This window comes from Manis javanica, chromosome 1 (assembly GCF_040802235.1).
Source record: "Manis javanica isolate MJ-LG chromosome 1, MJ_LKY, whole genome shotgun sequence".
Classification (NCBI taxonomy): domain Eukaryota; kingdom Metazoa; phylum Chordata; class Mammalia; order Pholidota; family Manidae; genus Manis; species Manis javanica.
The window spans coordinates 95,454,294-95,470,563 of NC_133156.1; the positions used below are offsets into that span (position 1 = coordinate 95,454,294).

The 16,270-nt window shown below is 32.8% G+C and overlaps 1 protein-coding gene across 2 annotated transcripts in view; it reads right to left on the bottom strand.

The window, feature by feature from the left end:
* The window catches only part of FCHO2 (FCH and mu domain containing endocytic adaptor 2), a 123,841-nt gene that overhangs the window by 24,428 nt on the left and 83,143 nt on the right, over positions 1-16,270 (bottom strand). For both annotated transcript variants that reach the window (XM_073235168.1, XM_073235172.1), the window contains 5 exons: positions 15,231-15,273; positions 13,845-13,936; positions 7,853-7,956; positions 3,422-3,551; positions 150-261 (listed from right to left, as the gene is read on the bottom strand). In XM_073235168.1, coding sequence (XP_073091269.1) covers positions 150-261; positions 3,422-3,551; positions 7,853-7,956; positions 13,845-13,936; positions 15,231-15,273 — 481 coding nt within the window. The remainder of the gene's footprint in view (positions 1-149; positions 262-3,421; positions 3,552-7,852; positions 7,957-13,844; positions 13,937-15,230; positions 15,274-16,270) is intronic.

Genomic DNA, 16,270 nt, shown 5'->3' on the forward strand with positions numbered 1-16,270 from the left:
AAAAGGTAGGTATACAAGTAATACAAATCCTTAACTTTTACAGAAACAAAATATAACTCTTAAAATTAACCAAGCCCCTTCCTCACACAACACACACACTCTGATGCACACACGCGCACACACACAGGTGTTATTTTTTAAAAACTAACTTGGTGGGATCTGCTCCTTTAAAGTAGGCATTAACAGATTCTGTAAGGGCAACTGCCACAGGTAAAGTGTCCTGATTTCCAAGGCTCACAGGGCTGGGACCTCGTGAAACACCTAGAATACACAATTCATTTGTTAAATCCTACAGAAAGACATTTATTAAATACCAAGACAGATTCACAATGTTAGCTTGTCACAAATGACTCTATTACTGGTTTCAATGATGCCTCAAGTATAAACCTGGAGGTTAAGACATAGAGCATAAAACAAATTGGAACATAATGCAAAGGACAAAAAAAGATCAGGAGAATGTCACTTTTTTTTTTTTAAATAGAATGATAGAGAATGGCTGGGTTAAGGAATGTCAGACAGAAAAAGCCCTTCATCTGATGAGCTAAAATTACTCAAGCATGGCTTCAAAACCATTCAGATACTAAACTGTTTCACATTCTACCAGTCACATACTTTAGGACATTAAACTGGACTGTTTTATTTAAGCTATTTCCATCCATTAGATATTTCTGAGTAGGGTGATGTTTCATATCCTATTAACTATTTTAATTCTTTTATCTCTTTTTGCCTAATGACTGTATTAAAGTCCCACAATAGCTGGCCTTGACAACTAATTATTTTCCCTTGAATAACCTATACAAATTGATGTGCACATACAGTCATTGATAACATTAATGTGCGCTACTGCTTTGACATTAAAAATAAACTACAAAGTTAATTCTTTTCAATTACCTGATTTGGGTATATAAAATGGTAATTCTATAAATAGTTTCCCTGTAAATTATTATGCCCATTATTGAAATATTAGCAAGTAAAGTACTGGGAATCTGGGAAAAAACCTGAAACTCCACTTAACATTTTGGCATATACCCTTTTGTATTTTCTATTTTTGTTTTCCTTTCAAGACCATACTGCACATGCATACTTCAAAAAAGTGTTTGACATAGGAAATATGCACTTAAGTCCTTCCCCCAAAATGTCTAAATTTGTATTATTCAAAATAATATCTTTTAGAAATAAAACCTTCCTTGTATTTATAAGGAGAGTATGCATTCTAATTTTGGTTTAACTGCTCAATACTTAAACAATTGTATATTTTGAAAATGCAGAGAATTTAAGCGATACGTTATGAAATTATCAATGGATATCTTTGTGGAATTCCTTTGAGCTCAGAAGTAAAAAAGAGAGGCTCACTCCCAACTATTTTCTACCTTTATGGCTCTAACTTCAGCTCACTATGTAAAGGGTTTTGATGTGAGAGCTTTTGCTCTGGTAGTTTAGGTATTGTAATGTTTTTAAACTGACATCTTCACCTTTTCAAATAACTTTGTCTCTGGTTCAAAGAGCCTCAGAGGTAAGATTTACTGGTATTTCCTAATGCTGAGGAAAGAAGAGCAGGGAGATAGAAGATAATGCAAAAATACTGTATGGTTTTATATTAGGGATTTGATATCAATGGATCCTGTATAGCAACTGGACATAATTAGTACAAAATTGAGAGTTAAACCTTAGAGTTATTCTTGATTTCTGAGACACCATATATTGCTGGAAAAGGAAAAATTAGGTAACAGTATTTTAGGTACATTTTAGGATCATTAGTCAACATATATTTGCTTTTGATACAATACCTTGTGAAGTCTCACAGTGCTTTTCAATTTCAGAGACTGTCCCAATCAAATTACCACCTTCTACCATATTTAAATAAAACAAAATATTGCAGGAAAAGAAAATACTTTCAAGAAACAAGAAAAACCAAAAACTTAAATCTAAACAGACAACTGAAGAAGCATCACAATAAAGAGAGCTTTTTCGGAAGACTTAAAGAACATTTGCTATACAAAATCCATGTTATATCCTGCCTGCCTGTATCATCATTGTCAACTACTTGTCCTCCTGTTGCCAGCACTGGCTCAAACTAAAAATAAGCATGTACCAATTCAATCAAAATTACAGTTTCCATCACAAACAGAAAGCCTTCCAAATAATCCAGAGATAATGGAAAAGAATTAAAACTAATTTTGGTTACCCAGACTACCTGCGTGATTTCTAATAGGACACATCTATATCTTATAGGACAAAAATACGGATTCTGCAGAAACAAAAATTAAAAAAACCACATATACAAACAAAATATAAGAATAAAGTGCCTGTTACAGCAAACAAATGACAAACTTATTAGGTATATTCTGTTTACCTGAAGTTAAAAAAATGGGAAAAATTCTGTTTATGAAGATATATAAAGCAAGATCAAATATCATATTTGGAATCTAGAAACAATTTTTTATCTCATTTCAGCCTATATTATTCATGCCATTTTTACAATGACCACACATACAAGATGCCTTTTTCCTGTGTGAATTCTGCTAAATCAAATTGGATATAATTAAATCAGCTTAATTAGGGCTGTGATTTTCAAACTTAGCAGGCATTCCAGTCACCTAGAAGGCCTGTTCAAAGATTGCTAGCCCCACTCCGATTTTCTATTTAAAAGCTCTACATTTCTAATAAGTTCCCAGACAGATGCTGCAGGCCCAAGGACCATACTTTGAACACTACTGAATTATACTATTAGTGCCAATCAGTGATTTTCCATTATCAAGAATAAACTCATTACTACTTAAAAGCAGCAGCAATGGGGACAGTTATAATTCTGAGAAGTTTTGTTCCCAAAACACAGCTGCTTTGTTTAAGTAGCTTTGTACTTTATTACTCTGTGGATGAGAAAGGTAGTAAGAATTTGTAGGAAGAATTGGATAAAGATGATGACAGAATAAAGTCTTAAGCAAAACCTAGATAAAATACTGGATTTGTTTGATAAGGTTTAGGTTTATGTCATTATGCCCAAATATCTACTTTTAAATCTTTGTTTAAATTCTTACAAAAAGAAAATAATTCACTGCAAGCAAAAAAAAATGACTTTTTTACAGTGTGCCTATTGTTTTTAAAACACAAACTTTCTTAGGAATTCAATTACCAGTTCACAGTAGAAAGGACTGCATTATATATTGCCTTCAACTATTTACACTGGTTGGTAGTTTATAAATTTCATGACTCTCAACAATGCTTATCAAGGTTACAATTCTTCTATTCAGATAACATAAGCTATGAAAGAAAAAAAGGAAAATGTGGCTAGTTTGAATTATCAGGTGTGTATTCAGAAAACCAAAATTTCTAATGTTAAATTCTCTACCAGCCCACAAAAAATAAGTATCTCAGCCTGATCATGCTAACTTTCACATGTTAATCGATAATAATCACTTACCTACTGTTGGAGTATTGGCAGCACTTAATGAAGCAGAAGATGAGATAGAGGAAGAACTTTCTGCCCGAGCTAAAGGAGCAGCAGGAGGTGGACTGGTATTGGAAGTTACAGGTGGGCTGAATGGCCTGGGCTTAAAAACAAGAAGTTATTTATCAAAATGCTAAAACAATTACTCCATTATCAGAAAAGATTTTTAGGTATCAGGTAAGATTAATTTTAGTATACTAAACCAAATTTATTGTTATTATTAAGCTACAATTAAAGATGCCATAGGTCAAGTCATTTTCAAGAATATATTAAAAGCTGAAAGGCTATTTAAAAATAATCCTATTGAGAATCTTGGTACATAAAACATTTTCTGTATTTTAAAAAGTATGCTTAAGACAGACTCTCAGAAGTTAAATTATTAAACAGTATAAAGACTTTTCATACATACTACCAAACTGCTTCCCAAAAGGATTACTCACTTTATCCTATTGCTTATAAACGTAAGAGAATATTTTTCTGCACTGTTCCTGGCAATGAATGGATGAGAGTTATAAGTAGGAAATCTAATTTTTAAAAAGTTTTTAGCTGATTAGATGGTACAAATAAAATTGGCATTTCCCTTGTGAATTGTGTGTATTAGCTTTGTCCAATTTAGTTTTGGGAACTCTTAGTATTACCTTAGCTTTCACTGTTTGCTGTATTTGCTGTAAAAATGTTCTCCCTAAACATTGCTTACTCCTTTACTTTTGGTGTTTACAAACCTATCTACATTTTCCTTTGTAATTCCTTGTAATGACTCCTCATTGAGTTCACCCCATAAAGAGGCTTAAGAAAATCTTAATTCTACTGTGTTCCCACTTTTCTGAACATAAAGAGTGAAATATAACTACAATTGATTTTTTAACTTAGTGAATAGTTTTTCCTTTCAAATTCCTAATTGTTCCAATAATACATTAGTAACACTTCCTGAGGTGTTACATTAAAAAAATACATTATTTAGCTTATTAAAAATAACCTTTTCCTGCTTCTAAAAGTTTTAACTAAATACAGTGTTTATTTACTCCCTAGACCATGGGTTAGGTACTACATATAGAGTAGTGACCAAGAAAGATATTGTTCCTGTCCTGAGTTATTTGAAAGAAATGGAAAATAAATGACAAAAACAAAACCTTGTAAGCATTCATTCACTAAAATTAGTCAGCTCTTCATTGTGTGAGTATCAATTTACAGATACACACTTTTATAAACATTGAATTATACTGCCCAAAGTGTTTTAATATTGGTTTTAAAAAAAAATCTATTAACTACTTTTAAACCGTTCATTCCAGAGCACGGTTTTTTCATGACTCATTATTGTGAACAATAAGTAGAAAAAAAATACAGTAAGGTGTAAAAATAAAAATGCAGCTTTTTGTCTGTATATATATGGAGGTGGTACAGGACATGAGGTCTAATATTAAATTCAAAAGATGACCTTAGACTTACAAGCTTGGAAAGTCTTGATCAATTACTATGGCAGACATTTCTTCCGTGGCAACATGGCTTCATGACCAACATCATGAGGATGCATTTTTACAGTTTAGAATGTGCATTTATATTTTTTTAGGAAAAGGCAGAAAAAGCTCTTTTCTCAAGTGATTTTTTTCTCTTACTTCAGAATGGCACTGTCCAGTGTAGTAACAACTAGCATTTAAATGTGGCTAGTTCAAATTTTAAATGAGCTGTAAATGCAAAATACACAATGGATTTTGAAGACTTGGCATACACACAAAAAGAATGTGTCTATTCTCTATAATTTTTATATTGATTACATGTTAAAATTATATTTTTATATACTGGGTAAAACAAAATATGTTAAATTTCACTGTTTTTATTTTTTTAATGTGGCCTGCATTATATTTCTATTGCACAGCACTGCCTAAGAAGAGTGGTTCTCAAACAATGACATGAAGCAGAATCCCCCAGGGGGCCTGGTAAATGAAACACAAATGCTGGGCCATTCCCCAGCACTTTTTATTTGTCTGGGGTAAAGCCAGAGAAATTGCATTTCTATCCATTTCTACCAAGTTCCCAGGTGAAACTAATGCCGCTGCTAGTCTGGGGACCACACTTTGAGAATCATTGCTCTAGAACAATGGCGGGTTCTCTGTAGCAGTGTGGGAAGGGTGTGGTTTTAGAGCTTTTGAGCATCTATTAAATGTATGAGCCCTTTCTCCAGAAAAATGTACACAGAAACAAGGAAAGGGCACTACAATGTTCAAATGGAGAGAATTCAAATCAGCATAACCTTTCTAGTGGACAATACTGCAATAACCATCAAGACCCACTTAGTTCATGGATTTCACTTTTAAAATTTTTACTAAGAAAATAGTGTCTGCAAAGAAATACAGAGAAGGATATTCATTAAGACACTGTTTATTTGTGAGTTTTTATTATATAATCAAATTTCTGAAAACTTCTGGAAATTTAATGGTGACAATAGTGTGGAAAATGGTATCGAAGACAGAGAATTTATATGTGGAAGCCATTTCCAACACTGTTTGATGAAGCCCATAAGGGTGTTTCTTAGAAGGCTCTGATGCTGGGTCCAGGGAGTGAAAGTTAACATGAAGGATTCAACTATGAAAGTCCCACTTTTACTTATTTAATAGGCTTATAATTTAAGATTATTTGGCAAAGGATCCTACCACTTTAAAAAAGTTTGAAAACTATGGAATAATTCATGATATAGAAAGACATTCCTAAAATATTTTCAAGTGAAGAACAAACACATAAAGTATGACCTTTATATACATGTATCATTCATAATAACTTTTTGGAACAATTAATTGCACTAAACAATGTTCTAAGTGTTTTGTATATAAAAACGTTTAAATCTCACAACCACCCATTACCATTATAGCTATTTTACTCATAGGAAATTGATACTCTGAATAAATAGCTTTCCTAATACTACTCTGGTAATTAGTGGCTATTAAGTTGTGCTTTTAACAACTATATTTTACTGCCCCTGGATAAATAAATACTTATGCATTCATAAAAATAATTAAATGATATACATATAAAAATATTAATTGGTTACCTTCAGGTGGTGAAATACAGAATTTTCTGTTTTCTCTATTTTCTCAGTTTTACAACATGATCATATACTTCTTTTGTAAACAGGAAAAAAAACCCATGCTATTAAGATGCAGTAATTTTTATATTACTTAAATAATAACTATCTCCTTAGCAGCTTATACTTAGTCTTTCATTTCACTTCCACTAAACCTGTCCTTTGGGCTAGGAGGTAAAGAAAGACGTCACCATTTCAACACTTGGTGCTCAAACCTGTTCATTTACTCATGAAACATTCCTAACTGTGTACTATGTAACAGGCATCATGCAAAGTATTAAGGATATGAAACAGTCTAAGGCACATCCAGAGAGGGGGGAGCAACACAACATATATATATATAATTTGTGCACTAAGAGAAATACAGCAAAGTATATGGGTATAAGGAAGAGAATGGTTAAATCCACTGTAGGGAGAGAAGTAATGATCAAAAATGGTTTTACCTAAGTGGTGCTACCTGCTGGGTCCTAAAGAAAGAGGGCAAGTTCCTACATAGAAAACGGGGGGTTCATTTCAAATAGAGGGAGCGCAGTTCATTTCAAATAGAGGGAGCATAGATGCATAAAAGCATGATGTTTTTGGAGAACAGTGGAAAGTTCTGAGTGGCTGGAACATAGGTTGCAAAGGGGATAAGTTAGACAGTTTGGTAATACAGGTTGTTGAAGCAACTATTTATGAAGAGCCTTGTATATTAAGCTAAAACATTAACTGGAGATGTATATCAGGCTGAAAAGCAGATTAAGCTTGACTTTGAGAAATTTGATGTTGATAAACTAGCAATTAGTGTAAAAGTTAAAGCAGGACAGATTGGAGACCTCATCTGAATAGAACCCATGTATTTTTTTTCTTTGATTATCTGACTTTATTATAGACTAATGCTTTTTTTTAAGCAGTATGTACTTTTTCAAAGTCAGTTAAGTCACATGACCTCCAGTTTCCTTAGGTACAAATAAAGCTGGACTAGATGCCCTCTAGGACTCTCCTGGTAGTATATTTCTAAGGCCTAGGAACAGATCACCATTTCTTCCTTAATAGTTGACTTTAAGCAGAATTATATGAAAATTGTTTCTTAATTGTGAAACAGGTACTGAATGGTATTTTTATAATGTGCCAACTTTCACAGGAAATCTCTTTCTTCCTGCACAATGTCTTGCTCCAGAGATATAATCAGAGATACCATGGGGGAATGAAGGAAGTGTCCACTAAGAAAACCTCCAGAAAAAAATTCCAAGCATTTAACTGTAAAGGGGCATATAGAAAAATATCATTTGCATCTTAAATCAAAACCGTTATAACTTTAAAAACAAAAACAACACCTGAGTACATACTATTTCATTAATCCCACTGAGTTTGCCTGAAGTAAGCTTTGGTCTGGAAGAAGGCCTTGGAGGTGGGACAATGGTGCCTACAGAAAGAGGAGTTGTGGGCCTGGCTGGGAGAAGGGAAAAAGAGAATTTAAAGAAAATCATTAGTATGTAGTAATCCTTACATAAAGACATTCTACTATAAAGGAACTATTAGGATTCAAAGCTCATTTTTCATAGTTTTTAAACGTAATTTATAGGTATTTGTTAAAATACTGGGAGTCTATCAAATAATGCTGTTTTTTAAGCTACCAATAAAATTCCTGGAAAAAAAGATTAACTTTTCAATAAACCTGACATATGTAATATAAACTGTATTCTTGTTTCAATTATTTATAGATATTAAAAATTAATCTGATAAATTAGCTGGTGCAAATAAACCAATTTAAGGCCAAAGGTCTTTAGTTTATTGCCAATACATCTACTTTAAAGACAGTAATTCAGGACAAAGCCTTTGAAGAAACACCTTCAGAATAACAACATGAACTCTAAATAAAATACTTACCTTAGTTAAATTTATAATATATTTTAAGTTGAACCATACTATAACATTTTTTTGGTGATATTTTTAATACTTTTAATTAAGTCTACTAAAAAACTTCCTCAAATTCCTATAATTGTTAAGTACAGAAAATATACAAATCCTATATAAATTCAGTGTTCACTATTTTTCAATGACACTTGCAAATCTTGCAATTTTATACACCAGAAATACTAACCTCAGTATTTCTAATAAAAAATAACTCATCATAATAGGAATTAATGAATTCAAGTCATGAAGAATGAAAAATGGAAGTAAATATGTTTAAGTCATCTTTAATTAAAATGATTTTCAAATCTCGTTGGTCTATTCTAAAAAATGGGCTGTAATTCATACTGAAGGCTATATAGTATGGATAGGAAGAAATATATTTCAGTAAGTTCCAGAAGTTTACAGATATGCAAAGTTAAATATATGAAGAGACCTAAGTATATACAAGGGGAAACAAATAGTAAAGCTGAGGACCCTTGGTCAACAATGGAAAACTGGAGGCGTGAAAGTAATGTGCATGAAGGTGGTAGGAAGGTAGGAAAAGACCTAAAGAAAAAGGCAGCTACACAGGAGTGAAAATAAATGTATGGGGGGAGGAAGGGGAGGTATGGAATTGTTTACAAACCACATCATATGAAGGGATAAAAGATAAAAGCATAGTTCAGGTTGCTTTAAGAAAACAATGACAAACAGGTAAGAAATCAAGTGCAGACTCTAAGGCTGCAGCCTTCTTCCCATCAGCACCAGTTCTTTCATGCTGCCCTCCTGCTTTAAGCTGTATACTGGAAAAACTCTTATACCAACCTAAGGACTATAACACTTCCCTGTGCTATGACTTATTTAAAGATATGTTTATCAGCAAAACCAGCACTGACCAATACTCAAGTTATTTCAAGCTTCTGAGAGATTAACGAAGTAGAGTCATTTACACCTGAAGGTCATTACTGATCAAGTGGCCTGTCCAAATCAGACTGACTCAAACCAAGCCTGGTATAAGTGTGAAGTTCAGCTACTTCATATAAGCAGAATTTGCTTTTTGAGGAAAGCTAATAACAATACTTATTAATATACTACAGTTTACAAATGAATCTATTAGCTACAAATTAACAAATTAATAAATTATAAATGAATGCATCTGCAATGCCAATTAGGAACTTCTTCTAGAAGCCTTTGAAAATGATTACTACAATTGTTTACACGCTTAAGTGTCTTAACTGTGTTCTGTGTTTTGGTGGTGGTGGTGGTGATGGTAGGCCTCACTTCTAAGAAATATCTATTAAATGCAGTATTTCAAGAAATATGAAGTGACGTGTAAAGTATAAACACATTGGAGATAAGAGCTAATCAAGACTGGTCCTCTGACACTACCTGAGGTAAACAGACAACATATTTACCATACCATTCTTTACATGAACAAAGGCAAAAACTAATCTAGAATCCATGACTCTAGATGACGATATGGAAGAAAAATCAGCACTGTTAGGTGCTTCTGGCAGTAATTTTTGAGGATTCATAATACTATGGCAAAGGTGACTTTGATCTTCACAGACACAGCTGTTGGAAGATCTTCATGAAAAGCAACAAGGTCCAAAGGTACTTTCAGTCTTACAATGCAATCTCTGAAATGACTTCTGAGATCCACTGATGTAACTGTAAGAAGTTCATCGGTAAAGGAAATCCACCGACTTTGCAACCATGAAGCACAAGGAAACTTGTCTCTTTGGTGGTACTGTTACAGCAGGAGAGCATAGAGGGTTAATGGACATATACCTGGTGACTGGCTTCCTAGACCCAGAATCTGACCTGGTTTTGAGAAAAGATTCAATTGCCATATTCCCAGACAAATCAATGGGAGAGAAAGAGTTCCTGTTCTGCTTATTAAGGTCAGATGAAGGACAGTAAAACAACTGAATATCAGAAGCAACAGAAAAATTCTATAACTAAAATATGAATCTATATAGCCAGATAATTATCTTCTGTCAAGTTAATGTTATTTTAATTACTCAAAAACAGAAAAATTTAATATATGGATGAAGAGCATGAGCTCAAACTTTGTATTAACTGAGGAAAATAAGGATATAATAAACTTAAAATGCAAGTGAGTAAAACTGAGGGTCCAAAAATATATAAAGCCAGAATTATTCCTGTTTTCACAAAGGAGTATAAGGTAACTCTAACAGTTGGTAAAAATCTGACAAGGTGTCAAAGTGATGTGCTGTGTATATGTGTTACTCAACAAAGTGTCTCACTGTTCCATTGATCTGGTTCTGTTCTTGTGCCAATACCATACTGTTTTGATTACTGTAGCTTTGCAGTATAGCTTGAAGTCAGGCAGTGTAATAATCCAGCTTTGTTCTTCTGTCTCAGGATGGCTTTGGTTATTTGGGGTCTTTTGTGGTTCCATATGAAATTTACAATTATTTGCTCTAGTTCACTGAAAAATGCTGTTGGGAATTTGGCAGGGATTGTACTGAATCTGTAAACTGCTTTAGGCAGTATGGCCATTTTTGTTTGTTTCATTTTGACAATATTAATTCTTCCTATCCATGAGCACAAAATTGATTTCCATTTATTTGTGTCTTCTTTATCTCATGAGTGAGTGTCTTATAGTTTTCAGAGTATAGGTCTTTCACATCCTTGGTTAGGTTTATTCCTGGATATTTTATTCTTTTTGATGCAACTGTAGGTGGAATTGTTTTCCTGATTTCTCTTCCTGCCAGTTCATTGTTACTATATAGGAATACAACAGATTTCTCTGTATTAATGTTGTATCTTGCAACTTTGCTGAATACAGTTATTAGTTCTAATAGTTTTTGGTGGAGTTGTTAGGGTTTCTATATATAATATCCTGTCATCTGCACATAGAACTCATACACCTCAACACCAAAAAAAACCCCAAATCACCCAATTAAAAAATGGGCAGAGGACCTGAACATTTTTCCAAAGAAGAAACACAGATGGACAGCAGACACTTGAAAAGATGCTCCACATCACTAATAATCAGAGAAATGCAAATCAAAACCACAATGAGGTATCACCTCACCCCAGTTAGAATGGCCACTATCCAAAAGACAAGAAAAGGCAAGTGTTGGAATAAGAGAATGAAACTGGATTACTGTCTAACTCCATACACAAAAGTAAACTTGAAATGGATAAAAGACCTGAAGGTAAGTCATGAAACCACAAAACTCTTAGAAGAAAATAGAGACAAAAATCTCTTGAATATAAACATGAGCAACTTTTTCCTGAACACATCTCCTCAGGCAAGGGAAACAAAAGCAAAAATAAAACAAATGGGACTACAACAGACTAAAAAGCTTCTGTACAGTAAAGGACACCATCAGTAGAACAAAAAGGCATCCTATAGTATTGGAGAATATATTCGTAAATGACATCTGATAAGAGATTAACATCAAAAAATATAAAGAACTCACATGCCTCATCAACCAAAGAGCAAATAACCCGATCAACAAACGGGCAGAGGATCTGAACAGACACTTCTCCAAAGAAATTCAGATGTCCAACAGGCACATGAAAAGATGCTCCACATCGCTAATCATGAGAGAAATGCAAATTAAAACCACAGTGAGGTATCACCTCACACCAGTTAGGATGGCCAACATGCAAAACACAAGGAACAACAAATACTGGCAAGGATGCAGAGAAAGGGGAACTCTCCTACACTGCTGGTAGGAATGTAAATTAGTTCTACCATTATGGAAAGCAATATGGAGGTTCCTCAGAAAACTAAAAATAGAAATACCATTTGACCCAGGAATTCCACTCCTAAGAATTTACCCAAAGAAAACAAGATCACAGATTCAAAAAGACATATGCATCCCTATGTTTATCACAGCACTATTTATAATAGCCAAGAAATGGAAGCAACCTAAGTGTCCATCAGCAGATGAATGGATAAAGAAGATGTGGTACATATACACAATGCAATATTATTCAGCCATAAGAAGAAAACAAATCGTACCATTTGCAACAACATGGATGAAGCTAGAGGGTATTATGCTCAGTGAAATAAGCCAGGCAGAGAAAGACAAGTACCAAATCATTTCCCTCATTTGTGGAGTATAACAACAAAGCAAAACTGAAGGAACAAAACAGAAGCAGACTCATAGACTCCAAGAAGGGACTAGCAGTTACCAAAGGGAAAGGGAATATGTTCAAATATCTGTTGATTGCTGTTTTACAACTATTAGGTACAGATTGACTTCCCTTCAGAATTCCAAATAGTTTTGGGTAAAGGTTGCCTAAAATCCATTTATAATTTCTTGTTAAAATATTAGTTTCTAAACAGTTTATTTTTAAATACTAGTTTTTATTATTAGTAGTAAAATGTTACAGCATGGCTTATTATTTAATTAACCTACCAGAATGTAATGCATAGAACAAAGATTTTAGAAATAGTAAGATTCAAGGTTCAATCTAGGTTTCAATCTATGCTTCATCATTTCCTATTATATGATCTTGGAGAAGTTTCTGATCATTTCTGACCTTTCCTTCTTTCATTTATAAAACAAGAACAATAATAAGGATTTCATGCAGCAATTATTAATTTCTACTTAATTTTAAGCAGATGAAATTAAATAGAATGTGTGTAGCTCCTAGCAGTGACACAGCAGGAACTCAATCAATTCAAGTTCTCTCCCCACCATTCCAGCACTCCCTTGACCCCAAATACTATACAGCATTTCTGAAATCCCCAAGGAAGGTTAAAGAGCAACTTAAAATGACTTTATTTTTTTTGCTTTGAACACACAGTGATTTTATTAAACATACAGTTCTGATACCTGCTTTGACTGTTGGCTAATGGGACTTTATATTTTGAAGAAAAAAGAAACATATTCTTGCCAAAACAACAACTAAGAAGCATGCATCAAGTTCTTTTATACATTGCTTGGTAAGTGCTAAAGCCTTTCTGGAAAGCAGTTTGGCAATAAGTATTAACAGCGTATCTTATGACTCAATCTTGCATTGATAAATTATTATAAAGATATTATGAGACATGCACAAAATTCATTCTATCCATGGATGTTCAGAATACTAGAAAATTAGATGCAACCTGAACGTCCATCGAGAAAGGACTGGTTATACTAATGTACATATATGCAGTTGAATTACCTATAAACAATAAGAATTATTTAGGCATTGATATGGGAATGATGCCTAGGGAAAAAATACATAAATTTTAAAAAACTGGTGCTTGCCACATGTTCATTTAAGCTATAGGATCTTTAAGCTAACAAAACCAGTATAAAACCACTTTTATCTGGTAATATGATCAGAGAACAAGCTTAAAAAAATTTACCATTTATTACAACACACATACAATGAATAAATCAATTAGAAAAAGCAGTAACTAATGCATTCCTCAGTTTAAAAAAATGTACATATATGTGTATACATATTCACCTGATGATGATGATGAAGTTAATGAAGCTGAAGATGAATCAAGAGATGGTCCAAACAAGGGGTCCCAAGCAAGTAAATCACTGGTCCCTTTCCTATCGTAACATTTTAAAAATAAGGATTTTAACAAAGGAGTATTTTATTAGTGAAAAACCTAGTCACTTATTTTTATTTTATGGAATTATAACAGCTCATTATATATAATTAAAAAGTTGGATATTCTGCCAATGGAACATAAAAAGAAACTCAATTAGCAGATTTAATAAAGTAGTATTTGTTAACTGCTAGAAGCTGAACCTACAATAACATTGTATGATGTTGGCAGAGGAGAGAAGATTAATCCCCACTGATCACACCTTCTTATACTCTTAACAATCTTAGGGGTTGCCAGAATGGGAAATAATAATTTTAGCTTTACAACTGAAGAAAAGCAGTACTTTGAATCTAAATGAGCTGCTGAAGGGCACATAGCTACTTAATTCTACAATCGTGTCAAATCTGTTGATTCACAAATAGCACCAAGACTTGGACAGAAAATTTAAGTGTTATGAAATCAGATAGAAATTTTCCAAGGACATATTTATTTTCAAAGATGAAAAGGATTTTTTTAAAAGTACTTCTCAAGTACAGAACTAAGCCTGGCTATTTGATACAAACTTCAAAGGTCTGATTACTGTAGAATCATTCATGGGTAGGATTTCTCCCTTGGCAATTCACTCCCTGGACCACTAAAGCAGTCTGGCAAAATGTTTGGTCATTAGTGCCTTTTTATGAGAGGTAACCATGACTATGGACAAAATTATCAAAATAGCATCAACATTCTAATTTCAAAACCTTATCATGCTGCATAACCAAAGATTTTCCTCCAGACCTCTTGGAATCCATTGGACTGCTTACTCTCGGGATTTGACTCCTAGCTCTTTATTTAACATAAAGTTTTATATGAATCTTTTCTCTCTTTCATTTGAATCACACCCCTTTTAAGATGTCTAATCTCTTAAGACTCTGATGCACCTGACCTTTGCCAACACCTCTATTAATTTTTTCCATATTTACTGAGGTATGATTGACAAAAATTTAAAGTATGAATAAAAAGATTACTCCATACTGAGACAGTATTTTAATGTATCAAACTACCACTGCTTTTTTCAACCTTTTAAAACATTTTTAAACTTAAAAAAATATTAGAAAAGGTGCCCACTAAAATGAAATTGTTACAATTATTTATAAGCACATATCTACTGTCTCAAATGCACCTAGATGGATGCACTACATATTGTATGATGAAGCCTGGAATCACAACTGCATAAATGATACCCAAAAACAAAGTTTTACAACACTGAATATCTTTAAAAATGATAAATGAAATAAATTTAAACAGGAACTTACTCATTGGATGCTACAGATGACTTAGATTTTGTTAACTCTTCACCTAATTAAGAGTTGAAATATTAAGAAAAATTCATAGTCTGAGCAATAAAATATTTTAAAGCTAAGAGAAACACCACACACATCTCATTACTATCAACAATTTTAAAATTCTGAAATTAATAACAAATGTAATTTTTAAAATTCATGAAGAAAAGGAAAATAAGTAACAAAGTTTCTATCTTGCTTAAAATTACAAAATAATAGCTGAATTTCAGCTAAATCTTCATTTCTTCCAACATCTTTAATAAAAAGATATAACTAAACTATCATATTCATTAAAATGCAATTGCTGTTTCAGAAGAAAAAAACATGAACCACAACTTTAAAAATTAGAACAAATGTTTAAATACTTATGTAGGTATTATTCAAGAATTTTAACTGATGAATAATAAAGCATTTTTCATGTTCTAAGACTATTATTAGTGATTATTTTATCTTGACCAAAAATAGTTATTAATCCTTGAAGGACATCCTACTTTGAAAAATTAGAATTTTTGTTGCAACCTACAGCAAGAGTCTACAAATAGTGTTTTGCTACTTTTTGCATTTGTAATGTGAATCATTTCATTAGCATTATTGTGCTGTGTTCCATCTTTCTGCAATCTGCCCTCATCTCCTAACTCCAAAGAAGTAGCTTCCTTCTTGCCTACATCACCTATCATCAACCTACTCATCATTTCTTTTTTAAAAGTAAAATCCTACTTTCAGTTTGGTATATTCATTATGCATTTTGTAGGTCTTTCTAAATGTGCTGGAATTTTTATTAGGATTGGTGTTATAGTTTAATATTATTAGACACTGTTTTACAAGACTGCATTGGTTTTGAGTATGCTGACTCAGCTGTTTTTCCCACGACCTTATTTTTAATGCATATTCTGCAAACGATGTTTACACCTTTATACTAAAAACACCCCAAAAGTTTTTAGTATAATTATTATACTAAAATACTATGTAATAGACACCTTTATACTAAAAACACCCCCAAAATGTTTTTAGTA